This window comes from Ursus americanus, chromosome 1, assembly GCF_024610735.1.
Source record: "Ursus americanus isolate L20-20 chromosome 1, mUrsAme1.1.p, whole genome shotgun sequence".
In the NCBI taxonomy this organism is placed as follows: Eukaryota; Metazoa; Chordata; class Mammalia; order Carnivora; family Ursidae; genus Ursus; species Ursus americanus.
The window spans coordinates 52,236,416-52,250,654 of record NC_142127.1 but is presented as its reverse complement, the minus strand read 5'-3'; the positions used below and the strand labels follow the sequence as shown (position 1 = coordinate 52,250,654).

Here is a 14,239-nt window from a genome sequence, read left to right as displayed (position 1 = left end):
GCCCAACATGGGCCTCGATCCCAGGACCCTGGGATCACGACCCAAGCCGAAGGCAGACGCCCAGCAACTGAGCCACCCAGGCACCCCAGTATTTAGTAATTTCTGATTGTTAATGACCACTAGATAATAAACTTAAAGGTATATATTTAGTCAAATTTAGGCTTACCTCTGCTACAGTAACATCCTACTTGTCTGGAAGTCAGAGTGTTGGCAACCTCAGGTCTCTGAAATACAGCCAGGAGGCTGGAAATCAGGGAAAATGTCTTTGAGTGGCTACATAGCTGCCAGAGAGCCCATGTGGTGATCGCAAAGGAAGGGTCAGTAGTCCCCATTAGAGTCTATTTAATATAGTTTTATATAATATTAATGAATCCTCATATCTTTTCCCCAAGCTTACAGCCAATAAAAAGTAGCAGATTAGAAGGTGAACACAGGCAATAACCTGCAAAGAGGATTTAAAAATATAAAACTAGATTCAAGAACTAAAAGTTCAATGATTGGGGGCAATGTAGATTCAGGGAAAGGCTGACTCAATACACTACAGTAGCCTGTGGGATATTTCTGAATTCAGACACTAGAATTTTAGTCATATATTCATGATAATGAACCTTAATATTTGAGAAAATATTAAATTGTATTATTAATTAATAACTTTAAAATATTAAGTTGTAGTCCATGTGTGATACTTAGAGTTGTATAGTTTATACAGAAAGGATTAAATAAAACATTTTGTTGTTTAAGAGAATTAAATAGTAGGAGTCTGGAAAACCTATATATGAACCTGTGGGGGTGTGTGTGTGTTTATGTGCTTATGTATATCTGTAGAATTCTAGAAGCACTCACACACACACATGTAATTCCATGCTCTTGTGAACTATCATAGTGTGACTTTGTATCCTGAAGTAGTAGACTCACAAAACCAAGACTTTAATAAGCTGTTAGTGGGACTAATTTCTTGAAGAAGTCAAATCTGTTGTTAATTACACAAATCTACTGATCTGGACCTATTCTTGTTTTAAAAAGATTAAAATGTGTGTATAATACTTTGCTGTAAGTAAGCACATCCCTTTATTTATTGACTAGACATGCTATTGTTTCTCTGATTTGATAGTAAAATGAAAACAAGGTAGGAGAAATCATTATAATTGGTTCACTGCATGAGAAAAGTTATTTTTTCATTTATTTACTCCCAGTTATCAATATGGAAAACATTACAGCTCTTTACCTGACAAACACTATATCACAATAATTATCACAAAATTAGTAATCTGCTTATTTTTGGACAATTCCATGTGACATGTATTTTTTAGAGTAGTTGTTTATTTTTTGGGTTTTTTTGTTGTTACATTCAGCTGGCCAACTCAGGGGAAAGTATTAATGGACCCTTTGCTCATTCTGTTCAGCAGCTCCTTATTTAGGGTCTAATGTGTGCCAAGCACTATGCCAATCTCCGTTGCTTTCAAAGGAAAACTAATAACTGAATCTCAAGGGCTCAGGACTTGCAGTGTTTGGACTTTTTCTTATAGGCAGTAATGAACCATCAACAATTTTCAAAAGGGAAAATAGTGGGGTAAGATCTTGGAACAAATGCTCATGTCTGTATGGGCAGAGTGCATAGATTCAGAAAGATCAATCAATAAATAAAAGTTTGAATGTAGAGGGAGCTTGAAGAATCTCAGATAATTATGAAAGTTTAGACAAGGTTGGCTGTGTGGGTGGCGGTTCCATTAAGGGATGTTGGAGAAGGAATGGTTTTCTGAAGAGATGACAGGATGGATTAGTTTGGTTGGGGACCTGCTGGTCTGGCAGTGCTTAGAAATACTGGGGAGCACAGTGCACTTGGACTCATGTTGGGCTAGGAGGCTTTCCAGAAAGAGACTAAAAAGCAGCTGGTACTAATGCAGAAAAAGAACCATTTTATTTTGAACAGTGGGTTGAATTTTTTTTTTAAATTTTGTATTGTTTGGAGCTTTGGGGTGGTTTTTATTAGCCTCTCTCTCTCTTACTGTTTAGGAATTTGAATGTCTCCGTTGCTGCATTGATAATGTGAGAGGGTTGAATTAGACTAGTGTTTCCCGGACTTCAAGCCCTATAGGAATTACCTCAGGATCTTGTTACCAACGCAGATTCTGAATCTGATGGTCTGGGGTAGAGCCTGGGCGCCTGGATTTGCAACAAGCAATAACAAAGATAATCACGAAGGTTTCTTCTCTCTTCAGAGTCTCATCTTTCAGACTTAAGATTTTTGTAAAATAAGAGAAGACAGAATTCTTGTACTTCACTCATTCAACATACAGTTTTATTTCATGACTGGTAGATGAGCCAGTAGCTATAGGTAAAGTTCACCAAAGCACATTATTAATTAAGTAGCTCTGCCAGGCATTATAGTTCCAGAAAATTAAGCCATCCTCTCTTCTTCCATATAGGTTTGATTGGGCCACATGCATCTTATTATCTTAACATATTCTCATTTTTAGAATCTTTTATTATAATTTAGTTAGCTATCAAATTGAACAGTACACTGAAATATGAGGTGTGTTTTTATGATGACACTAAACATCTTTTTTTGGAATGATATTGACATATACTTGCTCAAATAAATGAGCTTTCCTAACCTTACTGAATCACTGGTCAGATAAAACAGTATCCGTGACTGTGTTACAAGTACAGTATAGCAGTGAGTTTTTATTTGTTCATGTTTTTGACTGTGACATCCATTAACTTGACATTCTGTATAACGATTGTTGTTTAAGAAATTATGATAGAAATGAGGATTGGCAGGAATGAGTAGGTATGGGAAGAAGACATGAGTAGGAGAGATTTTATAAATTCCAAGATGCAAGGCACTCTCCTTAAAATTGTTAACAAAAGAGATATTACCAGTGAATACGGTTCCCTGAATTTAAGACACCTTTAAAGGCTTGATCCTTTGGGGCTCTATGAAGACCATTTAGTGTAATGGAACAGGTCATCAAGACTGGTTCCACTCACCAGGCTTTCACTCGAATTGGGTTTCATTACAACAGTTCTGTTCATCGTATCCTAAAGACATAGCAAGCTCATCACCAGTGCATGATCAAGAAAGAGTCACTGCATTTCATGGAAGTGAAATTCTAATAACTACAGTTCTGTTGTAAAGAATGGTCATTTATTAGCTTAAGTAAAATCCTAGGCATTTCTTAAAGGCACCAGTATTCTAAAATGTTAAATTGCTGCTGCTAAGTGCAGTCAGTATTGCTGAAAAAAAAAGGCACCAAAAAACTGACACCATCATTCATTGGCTTCTAAAGACTTAGGGAAGCTATAACTTTATAACAAGAATGTCTCTCCGTTGTCTTTAATTTCAACAACAGCTTGTTTGGGTAGAATATTCTCAGCGTATTTTTTCTTACCCTCAACACTTGATGGTGATCCACTGTTTCTTGACATTTATTGTGAGTGTAGAGAAGTCTGAGAACAATCTTGCTTTCCACCCCTTATATGAAAGTGACAGTTTCCTGCATGGTTATCTGAAAAATTCTTTGTTTATTCTTCAAATTTAGTAATTTAAACCAGGATTTGTTTTAATGTTGATAGTATTTTTTATAAGCTCATCCATGAAACAGTGTGTTCCTTCAGTCTGGAGATTCAGTTCCTTTTTCCCTTGCTGGAGTATTTCCCGAATTCTATTTCTGAATAATTTTTCTGTTCCATGTGTCGGCATCTGAACTTGAGGCACAATTTTTATGTCGGATTGTCTTAGTCTTCCGTGTTTATCATGTACATTGCAGTTGATTTACTCTTCTCCCCTCAGCCGTGCAGTTGATTATTGAAGCCCTCATCTCTACACCATCGATTGGCCTTTCAGTCCTGTTGATCCTATTTCCTGCCATTTCTAGTTATTTATTAGATTTGTAGAAATTATATTGGTACTCAATTTTTTTTCGTAGCTCTATAATCTCACCTCTTTCTTCTAAAAACTCATCATTGAATTCTATTATTAAATTTCTGTCCTTAAGGGGCGCCTAGATGGCTCCGTTGGCTGAGCATCTGACTCTTTTTTTCAGCTCAGATCAGGATCTCAGGGTCATGAGATCAAGGCCCACGTCAGGCTCTGCAGTCAGCACAGTCAGCTTGAGAGCCTCTCCCTCTGCCCCTCCACCCACTCACACCGTACTTTCTCTCTCTCTAAAATAAATAAAATCTTTAAGCTTACGTTCTTAAGTTCTGTAGTGTAAAGTACTTACAGGGAGTCTGCTTCCGATTGCTTTTTCTTCCAGATCAAGGTCTTTGTCATTTGGATGCTGTATTTTTTAAAACAAGTTTATTGTAAAATAAAACATATAGGAAAGTATGTAAAATTCAAATACAATTTAAAAATTGATTACGCATAAATATATGTAAATCTCTGTAATCCCTACCACATCAAGATATATTAATGGTAGTCCAGAAATTCCACATATTTCCCTTGCTTGTCATTATGCCCCAGTTTCACACAATAGTTAATGACTGTGGTCACTTTATAGTTATCTTTTTTAATGCTTTTCTTTATAATCTTACCACCTGTATATATAATTTTGTATAATGCATTTGGATTTTGCCTGCCTTTGGACTTTATGTAATCAGACCATATTGTGTGTATTCTTTTGTGACTTGTTCTTTTTTTCCAGTATTTTATTTGTACAATTCATCCATGTTTTTCATGTATCTGTTTGTTTTCCTTACTATATAGTATTTCATTATTAATCAAGGTTCTCCAAGGAAACAGAACGAGTAGGATGTGTGTGTATATACACATAGAGAAGATTTGTCGTAAGCAATTGACTTATGTGGTCCTGGGGACCGGCAAATCTAAATCTGCAGTCCGGGCTAGTAGGCTTGAGACTTAGGAGGATCAATGTTGCAGATAAATCCAAAGGCAGTCTGCTGGAGAATCCCTTCTTGCTGAGTGAGGCCAATCTTTATTCTGTTTGGGCCTTGAACTGATTGGATGAGGCCCACCCAATTAGATCAGTCTGTTTATGCAAAGTACACTGACTTAAATGTTAATCTCATCTAAAAACACCCTTCAAGCTGATGTATAAAATTAACCATCACAGTATGCGTATTACATTTTTTCCTGTTTTACTGGGGATATGTGGTTTTTAGCTTTAGGCATTTAAGAACATTACTGTTAGAGTGTGAGTTTACGTGTGTATGTGTCTCCCACTTCACACAGTCATATTGTCTAGGACATTATCTAGGAGTAGCATTGCTATGTCATAGGGAATGCATATATTCAACTTTACTAGGTAATATAAACCCTTTTGTTAAACAGTCTGCCAGGTGCTGGTTGTATTAGGTGCTGGTACACGGTAATGTCAGACTTGTTAGGTTTTACCAATCTGAAGATTTAATTTGCATTTACTGAACTACTCACTGAGTACCTTTTCATGTTTACCTTCTTGCTGTGAGCCTATTTTAATTGTCCATTGTATAAACTTGTATCCTTCAACTTTGATGAATTTTATCTTTGTGGATTTCTTCCCCTTCTATTTTCTCTCTTCTCTGTTTTTAGAGCTCTTCTTATTTAGATGTTGGACTTCTTGGATTGATTATCTTATTTGTTCTCTATTTTCCATCTTATTGCTCTTCTTGAAAGTTTTCTCAACTTTATCTTTCATTTTTCTCTTTAAAAGTTCTCATTTATGCTATATTCATTTTTTTCTATGCATTCTATATTGCTGTTTTATAGCAGCCAAGTACTTCCCCTTCAGTTTTCTCTCATTCTGTTTATCTCTCTTTGTCCTTCCTAAGAGAGTCTTTCCTCAGATGTCAGGTGGTCCTTGGCTAACTGTTTGTATTTAAGTTTACTTGGCATTCAAAAGCTTACTGGTAGTTCTGAAAGCTTGAAAAAAGCCAGCCAAGTAGAGGGTGATGTTTCTATTCTTGAGCCTTTTCAGTGGGGTGGATCAGATTTCCCAGAGCAGAATCTTCCAGTCTCCTATCATGAAAAGTGCAACCCTTTTGAGAATCTGGCAGCGAAGCAAGATGGGGGATTCAGTCTTCAATATTTAGAACTTCACTTAATTTTCAGTATAGCACCTCTCCCTTCGACTCTGTCTGGTGTCGTTTTACCCTTGTCCTTGTTTTACCCTATGCAGAAAACAAGACTTAAGTCTTCCACCAGCGTGGGGACAGGGGTGGCACTGGAGACGGGATTGGGAAAGGTTGGGGGGCCTTAAGCAGGCCTTCAACTCATTCTTCTGTATCGGTTCCACCTTCCAGAGCTGGCCTGGTGCCACCTTTGGAGGTTTAGTTGGGCACATTGGCTTGCTTCGTTCCCTGAAGATGATTTACTGTGCCAGGGGAATATCATCGTGAGTTCACATAGTTTAATACTTTTGCCCCATTCCACCATCCAAAATTATAGGATCAAATAGACAAACATAGTATCCTAACAAAGGTTTTTGATGGAGAAGATATTTTTAAATCGTATATAGCTATGTTCTCTCTTCCTAAGCCTTTCATTTTTTAGTATTTAACTCAGTGCCTCATCGTATTCTTGTCTCTGTTTTAACCTTTCTTTCAAGGGTGTATTTACGATTAAATTTATGAGATTCTTGTATTTCATCATTAGAGTGGTGTCTCTGACTTTGGTAAACAATATACAAATATGTATGACAAATAAAATTGTTCTTGCATGTTGGTTTCTGGAAATAGTTCTAACATTTTATTGTTAATTTAGACAAGTGTGTTGTATATATTTCTTTGTTAAGAGAAAACATCTGTTAGCTTGGAGCTTTCCTTTGAAGAGATATTTTCAAATACTTTGACCTCAAATCAGAACTAATTCTTGGTTTTAGAAGAAGTAAAGTAAAATCCCAAAGGCTATTCCTTTTACATATTTTCATCACTTTGTACCTCTAGACTGAATTTTTTTAGTACAATTTACTTCTAAAAAAATAGAAAGGATGGTATTAAGGGTTTTGTTCACTGTTTAAAACTAGTTGTTGGAATTATATATTTTGAAATTCATCTGAATGCAATTGGGCACAGCATTAAACAGCTTTTTAAAACATGAAAACCCAAACCTGAAATCACTGGAGAAAGAGACATTTCTAGAAAGTGGTAATTATGTTCTACAACAGTAGCAGTTCAAAGCAGATTATCCCAGTCTCTTTTCTATTTGTTAACTACAGTACCACTTTGGAGAAAATGAATTTTGTTGAACTCTAACTAGGTGAGAGTTGGTCCTATACAACTTCAAATATGTTCACCAAAGAGGGAACAGCTATAAAAAAGCAAGGGCAGATGCAGGTAATTAATATAAGAAAAGAGGAAAAGAATGACTTTCCAATAAAAATGGAAGAAAATGGTTTAGCTTCAATAGTTTTTACAAATCAGTGCTCTGTAGTGTGGAATTCAGCCCTTGTCACCAGATCCATTTAACATGTCCTGCCTTTGGTAGGACTATGTTGACTGACCTTTTGCTTCTGAACCGAGAGACCTGCCTCGCACGCCACAGTATGAAGACTCATGGCTTCTCCCTTCTCCCCTCTTTGTATTCTGCTGTAGTTCCACTCTGTTCAACCAGGTGGTGTAAACTTATTCAGGGACATCTGAAGAAATCACAGAGAGCTCCTCCATGCCTTGTGCTGACTATGAGATCAACAAGTGCGGACATGGTCCTGTACACGTCATTTGTATTAGCGGTTATTTATGCAGCCCCTTCGATGCATATTTAGTCTCTTTTCTGTTTTACTTTATTGTTTGATACCTGTTCTGTCATTCTCTGCAGAGGCCTACCTAACAGAGAGGGAGAAAGGGTACTACCATTCATTGAACCTAGTATGTACTTAGCTCTGACTTGAATATGCTTATGTAATCCTCACAACCATGTGGAGAAAAGTGATGTTATTCCTGTTCTCTAGATGCAGAATCTGAAGAATGAAATTCTCAAATCACTCAGCTAGAGTGACAGTCCCAGGATTTAAACTTATTTTGTCTGATCCCAAAACCTAAGGTTTTGTATTAAAAACACGGGATCCCACACTTGCCTTTCCCTGGTCAAACCCTATTTCAAGATGCAAAGGTGCTTTTGTACTTGGTCATAAGCAGTAGCTCGGAAACCTTATTAAGCAGTGAGTTCATTCATTTTCATAGTGGGAGAGAGACGTTGGATTCACTTGCTTTCATGAACCACTGCACAGAAATGTAACTTTTCCATATAAGACCAAGGCTATACACATTTTTACAGTCATTTTTTAGAAATCAAACTAAAGATGAACTCTTTAAAATTCAGCGTTTTGGGGCATCTGGATGGCTCAGTTGGTAGAACATATGACTCTTGATCTTGGGGTCATGAGTTCGAGCCCCACATTGGGGGTAGAGTTTACTTTAAAAAAAAAAAAACTAAAACAGACTTTTGAAAATAAATAAAATTCAGCGCTTCATCTTGTGTTTGTATTGACTCGTTTTATGTATATCTGTTTCCTACTGAGGTAATCAAGGGAACAGGAACTTTATTATGAACCACCTAACATTTAACAGAGTTCCTGCATGTGTTGTTAAATGTTGCATAAATGACAGTCTGTAAGTGGTAAACTTTTACAAGGAAGGATTCTTTCTTTGCCCTTGGATTTGGCATACTCTCCTTTTATGGCTCTTTTTGTAGAAGAGACATATCCATTCCCCATCCTCCTCAAAGATTTTCTATCATGCCTTTCAAATCAAAGAAGAGAAGACTCTGTCGGTCTATGCTGTGATGCTGTTCTTTATGTAACTTCCAAAGTGAAAGAGAGGGCGGTAAAGGGTAGACAAAGTAATGCCATTTTCTTTAAAAATAAATCACAATTCCAAAATGGAAATTCATTTTCTTGTTCTTTGAGGTTAAGTTTTAAACAACCGATATTATGAGTTATTTTTGTTATCTGATCACCTTCATTAAGACTTGAAGTTTGATTGGACTGGAAGGCGCAGGAGGCATTGGGAATTGTGCGTAGGGTCTCTTGAAGTTGCTATGGTAAGAGAAAAGGGCAAACTGACTTAGTCTTTTTTGCCCAATACCTATAGGTAGCCAGGAAATCCTCTCCTTGGCTGGGGTAGGAATAGACCCATTGTGAAGCACCCTAGATTTCTCTGCTCTTTTAATCCAGTCCAAATGAGGCCAAGCCAGCCATCTTCCCTTCTGCCTGACATTCCCATACTGCTCAGATTTTAGAAGAAGTTCGAGTAACAAATGCCTGCCACCACTGCTTGGATAATCTTTAAGTGTCATATGCACTGTAAAATCATAAACCCCTGAAGGAGTAAAATGGTCTAATCTTTCATTGAAATGCCTCTGAATACAATTGAAATATCAAAGGACTTCATGTTAAACAGTGTTGAGTGATTATTGTAAGAATCTTCTAAAAATTATGAAATGGCTTTCCATGTTTATTTCTCAAAAGCAGATAACATATAGCAAAAAGGAAATTATAAAAGCAGTATATTAAACTGAAAAAACCTTTTATATTTAATTTTGGTGTAGAAATTTTACTTTCCAATTTTTTAGACTTACAATGAAAATTTACTCAGGAGAAATATGTCTGTAACTTTACAGGAAAATGGAGAAGGGGAAATTGTAATTATATGGATCATTCACTTGAGTATAAATCAAAATATAATTGCTTTTAAAGAACCAAAAGGTGGATAAATTTTATTTTAGTAGAAGGACCATCATAGATAGAATGTTGGGTTCTAGATTAAATAATTATTAAAGTTCAACTTGAACTACAGAAATAGAGATAGACCTTTATAAAAAAAAGTTTCCTTTTTTAAGGATACGTTAAAAGTAGATTCTTAAGTTGCTAGTCCTGTCCTTCTGGACTATAACCCATACCAGAACAGTATTGTTGCGTACATTTGCAGTCCTAATTAAACACTTTATTTTAGTATTAAACAGGGTATTATTTTAGTATTTTAGTTCACCTCTGTTCTGTTTTTATTGTCATTGTTCTGTGTGTTTTAAACAATGAAATTAGATATACTTTTTTTGATTTGTTTAGTTTTTAAGTACGCTCACTCCCGACTGCCTTTGGGAAACCATAATACTGGCTCTTGGTGCTTTGAGACATCAGCTTTCATAAAGTCAGGAAGCAAAATACTGAAATTATCATAAAACTAAACCATTATTCTCCAGTTTTTAAAGTATGTCGCCAAAACATGACCCAAAAGTCAGAACAGAATTTCTACAGTCCAATAGCTTATGACTTCTATGCCCTATATATACCGCAAATATTTCTTGCTTAGACTCAACAAGGAGACACAGAAAAATGCCTGTGTAACAAGGAGGAGCAAGGCATTGACCCATGGCTAGAAATCGCAAAAGTATGTTTCTGTTGCCCTCCTGCCCTACTGCATGGCTCAGGTTCTGGAATCAGTTCTACTTCCAGTGATTACTGGCATCATACTTAGGTGATCCCTAAATGGAGCTTTCCCATTAAAAGACATGAGCGCTGGGGTCTGTAGTATGTTGAATATTTTTATTGATCAACTTGAAGAGAACATGTTGATATAGAAATTTCATCTATGATGGAATTGTCCCATTGAATATAGAATGTGTTCTAATAGGATATGAGCTTTATTTTTCCTCGTTTTTCCTACAGGATAATGAAGTGGTTTAAAAAGATAAACAAGAACATTTTTTTCCTTCTAGAAGAGACATGCTTCTGGCTAGTTATCCCTAGTTGTTGCAAGTTCATTCTTTGTGTTCAAAAGTTTTATTTTCTATAATTCCAGACGAATCATAGAGATTAGCCACAGTTTATTTAACAAAGAAGACACACACAAACAAAGCAATAGTTTTTTGGGTTTTTTTTTTTTTTTGGTTCTTTTTTTTTTTTTTTTTTTTTTCAGAAAGAATTCACTTGCTTACTTTTCTTAAAAACATCTTTCCCATTTCATTGAGGCAGATTTGGAAGTCAAACCAGAAACTTCAGGCTGTACTACGATGGAAAGCACTTCGTTGGGGAGAAGCGCTTTGAGTCCATCCACGATCTGGTGACTGATGGATTGATTACTCTCTATATTGAAACCAAGGCAGCAGAATACATTGCCAAGATGACGATAAACCCAATTTATGAGCACATAGGATACACAACCTTAAACAGAGAGCCAGCATACCAAAAACATATGCCAGTCCTGAAAGAGACACATGATGAGAGAGATTCTACAGGCCAGGATGGGGTGTCAGAGAAAAGGGTAAGCTACCATGAAACCACACTTGATCTTCTTCTGTTCGGGGTCCGTATGAAAAAGCCATGACTGCCAGAAGAGGGCGGCTCCACAGAGCTTTGAAAAAGATGTGCATTTTCCCTGATGTCTCATTTCGGTGGTGCTGAGCTTTGCATATATCTAATTCTTGTTTTTACGTCAGGTGTATGTTTGTGTTCCATATTATTTCCTATTTCATCAGTTTCATGGCTTCAAAACTGTTGAAAAAAATGTCCCCTAATAAAAAATAAAGTTCAGGGCTTTGGTCAGAAGCATAACTCTGGTCAAGAAAAGATAGCTGTAGTGCATGAGAAGTTGAGGAGGTCGCATAGTCTATCAAAACGACTTTTTCTCTCCCTTTGGAAATAGTTCTGTTCTTTAACAAAATGATATATATCCATACTTTGAAATACATAGGATAAAATTCAGTCTAGCGGTACCTATTACACTGTTTTGAGAATCAGTCAGTCCTGAGTAACAGGAGTGTTTATCTCTTTATGGACTCTTAAGAAGGGACTTGAATCAGAAAGATTTATTTTAATTATAAAAGACAATTTAAGTTTTTCATTTGGTGTATCTTGTAATATATTTAAAGTTAACGTTAGAAGTTTCAGTTCCTTGGCATTAATATTATTTTGCTTTGAAAATTGTCCCTAGCTGCCTCCTTATCCCCAAAGAGTGAGAGAATTTCCTGATGTTTTATATTGTGCGGGATGTAGGTGAGAGAATTTCGTGTGTTCTGATTGGAGTTGTGTTAATCCATTCTTACATTTCTGAGACTCTCGGTTGCCATGTTAAGGAAATGCAGTATTCCCTAGGGATTTGAGCTTGGCTTGTGTCACCAAATAGATTTGTGTGCAAATTCTGCTATTTTACCTGTTGTGTGAACTACTTCATGTCACTTAATTTCTCTGTGCTTTGATGTTGTTTGCAAAATTGTAGTAATAATCAAGTTGTGAGAATTGATTGAAGGAGATAGTATGTGTAAAGTAATCAAACAGTAGCTGGCACATAATAAGCACTCGAGTTTGGTGGTAATATTATTTTAACAGCTATATTACCTCAGGGTAGTATCCTAAAATACTTCCAGTGTCTTAAAGTATTTAGGTACAGAATGGAAATCTGTAATCTAAAATGTTCATTGTCGAGCCGAAATTTTAGTTTTTGGCAAATCTAACTCAAAGTGGCACTTTGCGGCTACAGAGAAACCAACATGTGAAATTATAGATTGTAGAAAATGGTTCTCATATATTCGTATTTGTTAGGAACGCAGATCTTTTTCGGAAGTAACCAAAATTTAAAATCCTAAAAGCATGCTGTATTTAATATTGTTCTTTTCACTCTCTAATTCCCATTTTCTCACTTTTGGTTATTTTCCATTTGTGGCATTTTTCAGTAATGCTTGTATTTAAATATCTCTAATACTGAAAATATATTTTATGCAGCTGTGATAGAATATTCTAAGTCAACATTCTTGAAATATTTTTACAGTGTGTGCATGCGGGTTTTTTAGAGTTGATCAGCCTAATGATAACCTTCACTAATGTGTTCTGGATATACTTTTCAACATCAAGAGACTTCAGCTAAAGATACTTAGCTATTTCCCATTGGGCTAGTCATTTAAACCTCATAGGGTCTTGGTTGTCCCTCCTACAAAGAGAAAATAGTATTCACAAGGAAAGACACTGAGGTAGATAAGGCCTAGAGGACCCTTTTCAGCTCTAGGATCCCTGATTCCCCGTGTATTCTGGCAACATTACATATGTTACATTGCCTGGATGGTCTTGTGCTGATGACCAGTGATAGCCACATAGAATAGCTAGCACTGGAAACTAGTTCTCCCAGCAGTACATAATGAAGAATCATTTTAAAAATTACTCTTTGCTTTAAATTGCATGCATCTTAAATCTAGTTGGCTTAAAATCTACTCACTCAAAAATAGATTTATTTTATTTATAGGTGTCATCCAACAGGACAGGGATGATGACCTGTTCAAGAGCTTGAAACATTGATTCCCTGTCACAGTTGATGACATTTGTAAGTAAAGACAATCATGTTTAATTGATTTAAAATATCTCTTGCCACAAGTATGGTTTAATAAATATTTTACTGGGTCCTGAATAGCTAAGCCCCCCCCCCCCCCCGCCCATGAGGGGTTTGCCTTTTCCTCAGAGGCAAAAAAGTTGACGTTGCAGGCGTTAGTATGCTGCTGTGGAAAGGTTTCTGGTATCGGACTTAAGAGCTAGGTTCGAGTTCTACAGGAATTGATTTCATGTGGGCAGATTGCTTCACTTCTCCTTTAACAAGAGGGCTTTGGACTAGATGATCTCCGAGATGTGGTTCTTGTTACAGTCTGTGCTCCTTCAAGGAGTGTAGGTGTTGTACGAGAGAGAGAACATGGTAGTAGAGACAGCACTGAAGTTGGTCTTGAAAGAGGAGATCTGTTTTTAGTTTATCCACCAACTAATTGTATCATTTTGGGACAATCCTCAGCCTGTCTGGACTTCAGATTCTTCATAGATAAGGGGTTTTCTAAAAGACAGTAATCTTACAAGATTTTCATTATAAATACGTGCTGCAAAAAGGGCTCTGTGCTCAAATAGGTTTGATTAAAAAAAACAATTTTTTTTTAACTTATGTATTTCTTTTCTTTGGGCTTCTGAGTTTCGCTAATAACCTAATACGTATTACGACTCTCCGAGAGTGTTCCCGAACTCATCTGGATCACCCCACCACTATTCAGAAAATTATTTAGGAAAATCATGTTTCACGAAATCCACTTGGGGAAATTCTGAACCAGATGATCTCTTAAGGTCTTCCCTTGTTCTAAAATCGAGGGATAAGAATTCCATGTGTATTTTTTTTTTCTGTCCTTAAGGTGTAAGTTGAGCATCTGAGCTTTGTGGAAGGTTATCAGGGTGGTTTTATGGCCATAAAGTTTTTTGCCACAGGAAGTGAATCCTGAAGGTTCTTAGCTGTCCTTCAGAAATTTCGTGGCCTGTTTTGATGGGGGGAAGATTCTTTT

The 14,239-nt window shown here is 36.4% G+C and overlaps 1 protein-coding gene across 3 annotated transcripts in view; it reads left to right on the top strand.

Moving 5' to 3' along the window:
• CHN1 (chimerin 1) overlaps window positions 1-14,239 on the top strand; it is a 222,580-nt gene that overhangs the window by 125,997 nt on the left and 82,344 nt on the right. For all 3 annotated transcript variants that reach the window (XM_087861581.1, XM_087861584.1, XM_087861576.1), the window contains one exon: window positions 10,914-11,202. In XM_087861581.1, the coding sequence (XP_087717707.1) occupies window positions 10,914-11,202 (289 nt within the window). The remainder of the gene's footprint in view (window positions 1-10,913; window positions 11,203-14,239) is intronic.